Source organism: Crocuta crocuta, unplaced genomic scaffold (genome assembly GCF_008692635.1).
Source record: "Crocuta crocuta isolate KB4526 unplaced genomic scaffold, BGI_CrCroc_1.0 scaffold64, whole genome shotgun sequence".
NCBI lineage: Eukaryota > Metazoa > Chordata > Mammalia > Carnivora > Hyaenidae > Crocuta > Crocuta crocuta.
In genome coordinates, this window is record NW_027530640.1 from 15,106,490 (window position 1) to 15,119,793 (window position 13,304).

Here is a 13,304-nt window from a genome sequence, read left to right on the forward strand (position 1 = left end):
ACAGGGAAAGAGAGAACACAAGTCAGGGAATGGGGGGAGGATCCAAAACAGGCTCTGTGTGGACAGCAGAGAGCCCGATCTGGGGCTCGAACTCACATACCATGAGATCATGACCTGAGCCAAAGTTGGATGCTTAACCAGCTGAGCCACCCAGGTGTCCCTGAGTAACCTTATTTCTAAGTGTAAGAAATAGCTAGCTAGCTGAGATGAAAATAATTCAAATTTAAGTGGTCAGAGAGCAGCAAAATGAAACTCAGTAAAACCTAGGCAGAAATAAAGATAACAAAAATAATCATCCTTGTGGCACTTGATCATGAACTATACGAGTGTGTCTTTAATCTGTGCACCTACAAGAAGATCGGCCAATATGACTTCCTTTAAATCAATGCTTAACCTGTTGGCCCTTTGCAGTAACAACGAGGCAACCTAGTCACACTCAGAAGGAACTGGGTTCATTGACTGATATGTCACAATGGTCTTACACATGGTGAATTTCATCTGTCTTTTTTTGCTATTGAAGTTCTATGAAAAAGCGAAGATGATGCTGTGCATGTGGGTTGAGGAATTAAGACTGTTCACAGCCATCCCCATAAATCTCCTATTTCACAACAGGTGCACACACGGCGTGTGCCAGACTGCGTCAATGGTCAGTCTCTCTTCTACCAAAAGCGCCACGCACTTGCTGTTCTCCTTGCAATATCACCACGTGTTATCTGGATTACTTCTAGAGTCATCTCATGGGTCTCTCTATATGAGATCAGTCTAAAACATGAATCTGATCACGTCTCTGCCTTTATTTTTTAGAGAACTCCTTCTACTCGGCTTTTCTAGACTGAATCTTGCTTCCTCCAAGGAAGCATTCTCAGCTTTTCAGACAGAATGAGGGGGCCCTCTCCTTGCCTCTGGGGCTTCATTTCCTTCTGTAAGCGTGACAAACCATTCTGTGCTGGACTCTGCAACCCAAGTAGACAGTAAGTCCTTAAAACAGGCACTACTATACTCAGCTGATGTGTACTGCCTGCCTCCTTGGCAGGTTTGAGCAGGAAGGTGCTACTGTCACAGCAAATACAGCACGTGTGTGATTCCAGCACCACCACTACCTCCATAGGGTTTGCCATTTCAACTTCAGTAGAATTCCATACGTTTTACAAAGTAGTTTGTTTTTTGTTTTTGTTTTTTTTAAAACTTTGTTAATGTTTATTTTTGAGAGAGAGAGAGTGAGCGTGCGAGCATGAGCGGGAAGGAGACACAGAATCCAAAGCAGGCTCCAGGCTCTGAGCTGTCAGTACAGAGCGTGACATGGGGCTCAAACCCACAAACAGTGAGATCATGAACTGAGCCAAAGTCAGACGCTTAACCAACTGAGCCACCCAGGTGCCCCTCAAAGGCAAGTTTATAATGATGAGATCAATATAAATTATACAACTTGTTATGTAAACTTGTTACGTTATGTAAACACTCAAACTTATAACTAGCTTCAGGTTTCTTCTTTACCTGAAAAACAAAACCAACAAAACTCATCCAACATCTCCTTGAGGAGCTCCCCCCCACCCACCTCACCCCAGGTAGATTTATTATCTATCTGCATCTGTCTAGTTACAGAACCTAGTAAGAGATAAATGATAGAAAGATGGACATGTAAATACATCTGAAAGAGAAACATTTCCAACTCTAGGGAACAGTTTTGAGGCTGAAGAAGAGGAGGAGAGAAAGCTACGGGGAATGTTTCACGTGTTGTAAGTTTCATTTTTTTTACCTAATTATTTGCTTAGTGTCTAGTCTGGTCATAATGAATTCCGTGTATGTAATACAAGCTGGTGAAAAAACTTAAGTGGAATATGAACTATTCATAAAAAGCTCCTCTTTTATAAAGCAGTAATATAAAATTATGTTAATCAAGCACATGTACATTGCAACGACTGAAGTATTACTTTTGCTCACATATTTAAAAGAGGAAAATGACCAATTTTTATATGATGCAGAGCCCATTCCTTTTAGGCATTTACATTACCTTCCAGGTTCATTCCAGCCTGAAGACATTTTCGATAGCGACATGCTGGACAGTTCTTTCTTCGAATCTTATCGATGATACAATCATTTCTTCCTGCACAAAGATAATTGTGCTGTCCTAGACAGAAAACAAAGGCCCTGTCAAAATTGCCCAAGTTTTAAGGGATCTTTTTATAGCAAGAGTCACTGCACTTTGGTTTTGGGCTGAGCACAGCCAGGGACCACAGGCAGTGATGAAGAAAGATGTCCTTGCTTCCACTCCTATTACAGAGTTGTGAGGTCAACTTAAAAACGTCCCTTCCTTATGCTGCTCAACAAATAAACATAGTTCATGAAAAACACTGCAGGACCCATGCAGAGAAGTGCACAGACTATAAGTGTAGCATCTCATACGCTTTCACAAACCGAACACCTCCACGTGGTCGGCCCTTTGGTCAAGAAGAACAGCAACCCCCACTAGTCTTCTTGTCCCTTTCCAGTCACCAAACTCCAAAGTAACCTTGTTCTGCATTAGAAGATCAACTGTTTGAAGTGCAGTTTGACACATACTGAGGATGTCTGAAGTCGCTATTTCATTATGACTTCTGACTTTTTTTTTTTAAATATTTTTATTTATTTCTAGGATAGAGAGAGACAGCGTGAACAGGGGAGGGTCAGAGAGAGAGGGAGATACAGACTCTGAAACAGGCTCCAGGCTCTGAGCTGGCAGTCAGCACAGAGCCCGACATGGGGCTCGAACCCACGAACCGCGAGATCATGACCTAAGTGAAAGTCGGACGCTTAATCGACTAAGCCACCTAGGCGCCCCATCATTATGACTTCTGACTTAATGCTAAGGAAGGTTCAACAGAGGAAACTGCTTTCAAAATACTGGAAGAGCCCCACACAGAAAATGACTTTCACTCAACAGTATGCCACCATATGCAAATGGAGTATACCCTTGCTTCAAGTCTAAGTGACAGGGACCATACTTAATCTTGAATGTTAAGGCTGCCAGCAACTCGTTAGTGAAATCACACACCTGGAAAACAAACTACCATATAAAGATCTTCCAGATATTTGTTCATTACGTCACAGGCTTTTGGCATGTAACAGTTCTTAAATCCACCACCAACTCCAAGTACTTAAGACTGTCACTGTCTACAATCTTCTAGCACCTAGGATTTAATAATGTGGTAAGAGGTACAAGTGCAGTTTTCACCTGGCAAAAAAATTTAAAAGGAAAAAACTGATACCCTTACCCACCCCGAAAGGCACATTCTGGTAGTTTTCTTTTAATCTGACTACTGAGTGTTGAAGAAAACTATCTCAGGATCTGCTGGCCTGGCAGAAACTGAAAGGAGCCCCCTGCACAACACCACTGTAGCTGAAGAAACACTAGCTAACTCAGAGCCCATGAACCTTACACTAGAGGGGATGGTGTGCACAGGACCACAGGGCATTTCTCTTCGCCAAAAGAAATCACATTCAGAGAAAAGAGGAAAATCACAATTATTAATTCACTAGGTTGAATATACCTTGTTCTGATTTCTGGGAAAAGATCCTTTCTACCTGGAACTGCTTACTACTTGGATGGAAACAAACCACACTCCCTTCTTCATAAGAGGATAAATCACAGTGCTATGAAGTGTGCGTTTTGCGTAGATGGTTAGCTATATCAGGTTCAATTCTTTCTGAGGAGCAGGCCACTGGGCTGACCAACGGCCTAGAGTTGAGCTTTGGTCCAGAGCTGCTCCCCTGCCTACTGCCCAATGCCTGTACCAGCTATTTCCACACTTTTCTGCATTGTCTAAGTTTCCTAGCTTCTCTCTGAGACATGGAATGGTAGCACCAATGCAGTAGCTGTAACCTCTTTAAAGCAAAAGTAGGAACAACATATTTGTCCACAGTTGAAGCAGGTAAAAAAAAAAAAATGTAACGTTTATTCATTTTTGAGAGACAGAGAGACAGAACACAAGCGGGGGAGGGGCAGAGAGAGAGGCAGACACAATCTGAGGCAGGCTCCAGGCTCTGAGCTGTCAGCACAGAGCCCGAAGCAGGGCTCAAACTCCAGAACCATGAGATCATGACCTGAGCATAAGTTGGAAGCTTAATTCCCTGAGCCACCCCGTTGGCCCTTGAGCTTCTTTCTTTACCTGCTCTCAAACACCGTGTGGTGTGGTGGGAAGTGCACCGGTGAGCGCCAGCAAGTCCTTGATCTGAACTGCAGCTCTGTTTCCGAGCTGTGTGATCTCAGTAACACTTATTAACTTTTCTCAGCCCTTGTTTCCCCATCTGCAACGATGGAAAAGTGGCACCTATCATGCTGGGCTTCTGCAAGGATTGAAGGCAGTGGTGTAGAAGCCTCTTACAAACAGTGCCTACCGCATGGTAAGCACTCTATAAATGCTAGCTGTTAATTAACTCCCTTGTGACTACTATCACCTCTGTATCTAACTAGATTATAAACTTTCCCAGATGACAAAACTTTTGTCATACACTCTCGGGGTGTCAGTGTAGTATTGAGGTGAGGAACCTGTTTGGAGTCAGCTGTGTTGGAATCCCAGCTCTGCCACTTAAACTCTCAGCCTCAGTTTCCTGGTCTATCAAATAGGATCACAACAGCATCTAAGAGCTCATAGAGCCCTTAATTCGATGGTATGATGTACTTAAAACATAATCCTTGGCACATGGGACATTAAGGGTAGTGGACACCTATCACCATTATGACCCACCAACAAAGATTACATGTACTGTGTACAAGGGACACAGTAAAAAGGGACTTGGTGGGAGGGGGATGGAATCACTGAACTTGTATACATGAAAAGATGTGAAGCTACCCAAAGTTTCCTTCTGTATGCAGAAAAGGAACTCCCAGAATACTGAGTTAAAAAATTCAAAATATCTATCCTCAATCTGGGTTGTATGGATAAGTAATAAGTAAAACTTATTAAAAATTGCTGAATGTTTGGGTATTTATCCTATGCCAATTTGGGGGGAGGTAACCTATTATTTCCAGCAGGTGCTGAAAATGGACTACTAAGTGTATACAGACCTTGTAAACTACATCTCTGTAATGAAACCTCCATCCTGTCTAGAGAGGAAAAGTAGAACTGCACCGAGTGAGGCTGTCAAAGGATTATAGAATTTTAGAGCTGGAAGGGACATTAGAGAAAATGAAAGTCCAAGTACAGGATTTACTTAACATAGTCCACAGTTAAACTTTTCCCTACTAATTATGTAATCAAGCCATCATACTTAACTGAAATACTTAAAGGCTAAATAAGCATTTTGAAATCGTATAACTCATATTCTATGAAAACAAGTATAAGAATTTAATTCTAAAGCCGGGGGTAAGCCCCGAGGGCATATGGCCTACAATGATATTTTATTGGGGAGTTATGTTTAGCTTTTATTCTTTTTTTTTTTTTAAAGGGTATTGAAAGCTTTCAGGTAAGCTTGTGCTCTCTAACCTTCCTTGTCCCAAATGTCTTTTATTTGCCAGAAGGACACATATTTGGTCCTTGTAGGCATTTAAATTTATAGTCCTGTTTTAAACAATTTTTCATTCTCCTCCATTTTAATTATTTTTTTAAATACCCATTTTTTTTGTTCTAAGGTTCCACAGTCTCTTTCTGAATTTCACTTGCAGAAATTAATTTGCCAGTATATTGTATTACTATCACTGCATCTGTATTATGAATATAACTCAGGAGTTAAGAAAGTGCTGAAACAGGGGCACCTGGGTGGCTCAGTCGGTTAAGATTCCGATGTCGGCTCAGGTCATGATCTTGCGGTTCCTGGGTTTGAGCCCCACGTCTGGCTCTGTGCGGACAGCTCAGAGCCTGCTTCACATTCTGTCTCTCTCTCTTTCTCTCTCTCTGTCCCTCCCCTGCTCATGCTCGAACTCTCTCTCCTATTATCAGAAATAAAAACATTACAAAAAAAGTGCTGAAATGAGGGCAGACAAGAAAAGGCTTCATTCTCTTGGCTCTGTGGTGAACAAGGTCTACTTTGTTAGAGTCACTGGGGGGCGCAGGGGTGGGCTTTCCTTACAACTGCCCACTAGCTGAGGGCTCCTACCTGGTCACAGGCTGCCTCCCTGTGCTCCATGTGGCATAACAGGAGGAATTTCATAGTTTGCTCACGGATTAAAAAGTAATCCAAACAAAAGAAAATGACTCATCTACCTCTAAAGGATATGCAAACAGAACTCTAGGCAAATAATAATAATAATCTTTCTAATACTGTGAATGGATAATTACACTTCTTTAAAAATTAATATACTCAGAGCTTTAGGTAATCCATTCAGGCCACACTGCCTTCAAACTGCCTTTTTTTTTTTCTTAAATAGTTTATTGTCAAGTTGGTTTCACATAACACCCAGTGTTCATCTCCACAAGTGCCCTCCCTCCTCCATGCCTTCAAACTGCTTTATAAATAACTACAGTGCACGATTTTTCCCCAAGAGGATTTTAGGGTAATTTCCAATACTAATTTGCTATGGAACGAACTTCTCTTTGTTTAAGGAGTGATTGCCCTTGTCAGCAGGCTGAATCCATAACCAGGGTAAAGTTTTTATTAGTATTCATAGAGCGAAATCAGCTTTCCTACAGTACCTTCTTTCTCAATCTCCTCAGGCCATTTACACTTACCTCTTACTACAACCTCCATACCTGGAAACTGTGAACTCTCTCACTTCAAGGTGAGCAGGGGAGGGTCAGAGAGAGAGGGAGTCACAGACTGAAACAGGCTCTGAGCTGGCAGTCAGCACAGAGCCCGACACGGGGCGCGAACCCACGAACCGCGAGATCATGACCTGAGCGAAAGTCGGACGCTTAACCGACTAAGCCACCCAGGCGCCCCTGAACTCTCTCACTGCAAGCAGACCGTGACCACCCAGAGGGTATGGACCAGGTGTTACGGTGACTTCATACCACTTAGCACAGTGCCTGGCTCAACAGGAAGAAAAACCCACCCAGATACTTTTCCCCCTCATAGTTCTTACTGACCCTCAGTTTTGGTCAGACTGGAATAGTTGGTAGTTGCAAAACCCACTACTTCATGGGAGCTAAAGCCCACGATTCTCACACAATGAACATTAGGTTTGGGCAGTAACATAACAGCACCATTTCACATGACATGACAGCACTTTCTTATGCTACCTGCTGTTATCTGACCAAACTCCCTCCCCTTACTTTATACTTTTCTATTTTATTCTAGTTCTGCTTGTGTTGTTGTTTTATTCAGGTTAGGTAACATACAGCGTAGTCCTGGATTCAGAAGTAGAACTCAGTGACTCATGTCTTACATATAACACCCATAGCACCCAGTGCTCATCCCAACAAGTGCCCTCCTTAATGTCCATCACACGTTTAGCCCATCCTGCCCCCCACCTCCCCTCCAGCACCCCTCAGTTCGTTCTCTGTATTTAAGGATCTCTTATGGTTTTTGTGTTGCTTTTTAAAATCTTTCCATTTAGAAGGCCAATGAGCAAACCCCCACCCCCTGCCACCTGTCTTTACTGACTTCCAGCCTTAATGAGGTTCACATATACTAGAAACTTCACAATCCACCTTGAGAGACAAGAACCAAGTAGAGGAAAAACAAAACTCTTCAAAACACACACTACCTTCCACTGCTCTTTTGAAGAATACTTTACAGCTTCCACAAGTCAAGACTCCGTAGTGACACCCCGAAGCTTCATCAGAGCACACAAGGCAGAGTTTGGGGGGTGGTCCCGTTGCCGCTGCAGAGCTGGATGGAGGAGAGCTTACATCCGGTCTCATTCCAGGGCTGAAGGAGGAGAGAAAGTAGGGTCAGGATTTAACGGTCGTGACCGTCAAACAAATATCAAAATACGGCCCTCTTACCTTCTCACTTCCCAGTGAGCATGTTCACAGTGAACTCTGGCTTCAAGTACTAGCAAGCATTACAACAGCCTTTTCACATATATTCAAATAATGTTTTATTTTTCTTTTAGACAAAATTAAGACTGAGGCAATTTCTTTCTTTCTTTCTTTTTTTTTTTTTTTGAATTTTTAACTAGTTATCTATTCGGGGGAGAGAGAAGCAGAGTGTGAGTGGGGAAGGGGCAGAGAGAGAGAGGGAGACACAGTACCTGAAGCAGGCTCCAGGCTCTGAGCTGTCAGCATGGAGCCCGATGCAGGGCATGAACCCACCAGTTGTGAGGTCGTGACCTGAGCTGAAGTCGGATGCTTAACTGACTAAGCCACCCAGGTGCTCCAAGAGTGAGGTAATTTCAAGTATTCCCTAAAAAGAATGATGAATCTATGCTTCACTTTGAAACTATCATTTTTAGTTGTGTAGGGTTTGTTTATATTCATAATCACCTGTGTAAAGGGGTCACTTCCATACCATTCACCATTTGTACGTGAATGGCCAATGAGTTTGGCTAAATGGATAGCAGTGCAACTCCCACCATGATCAAGTGATAGTATACATCCATCACCTCAAGAAAATGCCTCCTACCCCTTTAATTGCTTAGGACCTCTATTTAATTTTTGTAATTTTAAGATCTTGTGCAGGCCTTTCTCTAAACTCAGTCCAGTCTCATTATATCTCTACCCATGTCCTCCGCTAGTCAAAACTTTGTAAAGTATTCGAGTTTGGGCCTACACCTTTCATTCCCAATGCCATCCAGGCTGGACCAGTTTCTTATTATGGCCTGCAACGACTGACACAAAACATCACTGTGTTACCTTCCTGTGTGGCTCACACCAAGAACCAAAAAGGGCAGTGGGCTTTCAAGAGGAAGGACCCTTCTGCCCTCCACACTCAGGCAAGGTACAGCCTCAAGAAAAAGGAGGAGAATCTGCTTCTTCCACCCGCTCTCGTGTTTCATTCTGCAGACTTCTCGCCGCAGCGAGTGCTGTTGCAGTGTCTAAAGATACTCCCTTCCCAATTTGTTTTGAAACACTGCAGCAAGCACAACGCTCCCCTAAATCCTGTCCTCAGATGAAGTGAGCGCACCTTGCCAGTCCTCTGTCCAAGAGGCTTTGTCAGATGGACAGCGCTGCCATCACCCCAGTTCCGGGAATAGGCCTCAGGGTTTCACGTGCTCTCTGAAGGCGGCCACGAACTTCTGGATGCTTCCGTATCACAAGTTATTGATTCCCTGCTAGGTGGGGGATGGCAGACGATGGGAGAGGGTGGCCTGAAATGACCCCGCTGGAGGTCTGGCGTGAGCCACCCATGATGAATGGAAGCTTGTGACTAATGCGGAGGAGCTGCTCTGGGCCGCACTTTTACAGAAAGATAGGAAGGTCTTGGCGTGAGTGAACAGAGCAATGTGTCAGGGAAGCAAAAACTTCCTTGGCTTCTGGCCTGAAGATGCGCCTATTCCTGCTCAGCCCATCTCTGTCATCTGACATCTATTTTTAGGGACCAACCAGTTGTTTATGGAAAATGAGTATAATATTTAAAGATTTGAAAGGTTACTTCTGTAATGTTTCCTCCACCAATTATATGTATTTATTTGTATACAATACACACAAAAACATATGCATATGTATGTATTAAAATTTTTTTTTAATGGGACTTTGTAGTAAAGCCATACCTCAGTGATCCTGCAGGTTTGGATCCGTACCATAGTCAGCAATAATGTGAACATTGCAGTATAGCAAGTCACATGACTATTTTGGTTTCCCAGTGCATCTAAAAGTGATATTTATACTATTTTGCAGTTTGTTAAAATCTGTAAGAGCTTTATATCTAAAAAAGAATGTATATACCTTAATTTAAAAATATTTCATCTGCGTTTTTGGGGAGTCAAAATCACAGAAGACCCTAACAATGATAATAATGAAAAAAATGAAATATGAGGAGAATTACCAAAATGTGACACAGACACACCCATAATGAGCAAATGCTGTCGGATAAATGGTGCTGACAGGGTTGCTTGAATTAAGGTTGGCACAAACCTTCAGTTGGTAAAAAATGCAAAGTGCAATCAATAAAGGAAAGTGCCGTAAAACAGTGCCTGGACTTTGTGGCCATGAAACACTTTCTTGAGTTAAATTTCGTCTAGCCTCTCACCAGACCTGTGAGAAGACAGTATCACTCTCAGATGAGGCCAACGCAGGAGGAGGAAGGTGATCAGGGGGCCTGTTTGCAGTCAAACTGATGTGCTTCAGATCCCTGCTGTCCCCATGGAAAGCCTGTGTGACCCTGGGCTGGTGTCCACCACTGTGAGCCTCAGCTGTGTGTGTGCTGTGCAAACAGGAGAATGCCCATCCAACGTAGCACATAATTCCTGCAGAGAGCAAGCACTCAACACACGTTCCTCCTTTCCTGTTTCAGAAAAACTGGAGATTTTATGAAAAAGCATTATGTAAGCATTATGTAAGTACAAAGTTAGTGTTCAGTCTAAAACCCAGGACGGTATTCCCAAATTCTAGCTTATAAATTAGAGCATAGGCAAAAAGCATTCGGGCCACTCAACGGTAAGCTACAGAGGGCAACAGGGAGCTAAAAATTAAATGAACAAATGGACGGATGCAAGTGTAGCTAAGAATCTGTAATTTAAGTCAGCCTTTTGAAATCCCTTCAGTCATTCTAGGCTCCATCAGATAAGAACGGAGTACATGGAACACTGCCCAGGGTACCACGGACATCGGTGGGAAAAAATCCAGTTTTGCCACGCAAACACGAGGACTAGGATGGCCTAGGACAAACACCACTGGGAAACACGCAAGAGTACGACAAAGTTTACAACCGTAAGCGTGACCCTGTGATACAACCGAAGGGCTACAGGTCACCCCAACTGCTAGAACGACAAAGGAAAACCATCTGGAATCACCATCTTTTGATTCGGATACGTGGCAAATACATGACAGAAAGAAAAAGAAAGCACACAGGAGGAAGAGTGTGATTTATACCTTATGAATGGAAAAGCTGAAAAGTCTGGGGTCTTTGATCAGTGTGTGCTGACAGCTGCGCCAAACTTGGAAGACGGTAACAGGTTCTATTCTGAACTATGTTGAAGACTTGGGAACATATGCCTTGTTCCAAGCGAATACACAAACGCGGTTTCCCATTTACAGGGGAGGGCATGCTCAGCACCAGCTTATTCCTGAGCTATGGAGTTCACATGAGAGAAAGAAAAAAAAAAGACCACACATGCAAAGCTGGGTTTTTCTGTTGAGTTCTACAAGAAAAGCAAGTGCTGAGAGGTAGCTCTCGGAGGGGCAGTTATGGATGGATTGTGAGTATTCATCCCACACCCTGAGGAGCTCATAAAATGTGCAGGTAAATGACATCCTTTCATTTAGCACATGCTCTTGACACCGGAATATCAGGCCCTGTGACGATACAGAAGTCATTTCGTATATGGGAGTCTTACTACACTATGCGTGGAATACATCACTTAAATAATGATCCCTGAAACTTTGTGAATATTTTTATGTACCCCCTGTGACATGGGGTCACCTGGAGGATTGAGGTAAAGAGAAGTACCATAAATACCCTTCCCTCTGAGCCAGCGGAGGGTTAATGGGCTGCCAAGAGCTTGAGTTCAGGTAATTGTAGATATTCTTTGTGATTCTACCCCAAAACTTGACATTTGGGTGGGGTTTTTTTTGACATTTTGGTTTTTTAAAGGTCAGTATTGCAGTGTAGAATCTGAAACCCTATCAGTGAATGTTTTGAAACAGTGTTACATTAAAATCCATCTGTCCATCTTGAAGTTAGAACGGCTCTTTTACCCATAGATGGTTTTGTACTATCCTGCATTAGTCATTTGGAAAATACTGGTTTACTCAGTTAGTAAATTATAGTTATATTATACAATGGAACAGTCACATCTATCAAGCTCACAGTGGCAGATATAAGTCTTTCCAAGTTCTAAATTGTCTTCCTTGAAGTGATAAGCTCACTTCAGTCATTTTTGAGAAACCATCTGCCAAACACCAAAGGCTCAAAACCATAGTTTATCCATGGTATGTCACGAAAAAGGCTTGTTCAGTGCGCAACATCAGCAGTCTTACACCTACTGCTTTTTGACACAAGCCTAAGTGCTATGGGCAGCATAAGCACATAATAAGCTTTATGCATATTCTCATGTTGTCACACAGAGAGTAAGAGGGGATTGCCAAAGGTGGAGACTTAAAAGAATTCTATTTTGCTTCCTCAAGAATATCTTTTTTAAAAAACTTTTTAAAAAAAAAATTGAGAGAGAAAGAGAGAGAGAGAGAGAGAGAATAGATCAAGCAGGCTCCTTGCTGTCAGCACAGAGGCTGACATAGGGCTCAAACCCACAAACCATGAGATAGTGACCTGAGCAGAAACCAAGAGCTGGATGCTCAACTGACTGAGCCACCCAGGCATCCCTCAAGGATTTCTTAAGTGGAAATGGCTTTCTTTAAATGGGAGTGCAAGGCAGTGAATACATGGACTGCTGCACCCTTAGACGCCAACAATTTTACTCATCATTACTTTTGTACCATCAGTGCAAATGTCAACACAGTGAGAAAGGAAAATGAAGACTGTATATTTTTATGAATGTACTTCTGGAAGGGTCCTGGGGATTCCCTTGGTCCATGGACTACATTTTGAGAATTGCTGTTACAGAGAATAGTGAGGAGTCTAAGTCAGACAAGCTAGAACTCATAACCTAACTGCAGTATAGTAGCTTGGTGACCTTTTAATCTCTTTAAATCTCAATTGCCCTCTTTCTAAATGGGGACTGTAATGTACCTGGCAAGATGATACAGTATTGCTTAGTAGAGACTTTCTCCCAAAGACAAAGAAGCAGAGATGAAGCTCAAGCTAATTCACCTCAAGCTAAGTGAATTAAATAAACTTTTCAATGAAATGCAAGGAATTTATTGTGTGTGGGGGGGGGGACAAAAAGAGTATCACCTCAGAAAACAAGTACAATTAATATGGGGGAAAAATCCTGAAAATAAAACTGGATTAATTTTTACCAAGTACACATGGAACAGGTGTTTTCTTATTGGCCAAATACCATAAACCAGTGGTTCTTTGCTCCCTGAGGAGGGGGAGGTGCAATGTAGATGGGTGGCTGGGGAACACTCTGCAATGGGTGGAGACATCTGTGATTGGCACAACTGAGGAAATGCTGCTGACATCTAGTGAGAAAAGACTAAAGTGCTGGTCCACCCCCATCCCACAGGTACGCAGGACAATCCCCCATGACAAAGAGTTACCCAGCTTCAACTGTCAATAATGCTGAGGTTAGGAACCCTTACTATATATATAAAGCTTTAAGCGACACAGAGAAGAAAACAATTTAACAAGGACCAGAAACAGATTTAAAAACCTTTGAACTACTT

General features: G+C 42.6%; 1 protein-coding gene across 2 annotated transcripts in view; it reads right to left on the reverse strand.

Moving 5' to 3' along the window:
- The window catches only part of NR3C1 (nuclear receptor subfamily 3 group C member 1), a 124,754-nt gene that overhangs the window by 26,252 nt on the left and 85,198 nt on the right, over positions 1–13,304 (reverse strand). Inside the window, exons 3-4 of one of the 2 annotated variants that reach the window (XM_077768855.1) lie at positions 7,619–7,785; positions 2,012–2,128 (exon numbers count right to left, since the gene is read on the reverse strand). In XM_077768855.1, the coding sequence (XP_077624981.1) occupies positions 2,012–2,128; positions 7,619–7,785 (284 nt within the window). The remainder of the gene's footprint in view (positions 1–2,011; positions 2,129–7,618; positions 7,786–13,304) is intronic. The other variant, XM_077768856.1, reaches the window with a different exon arrangement.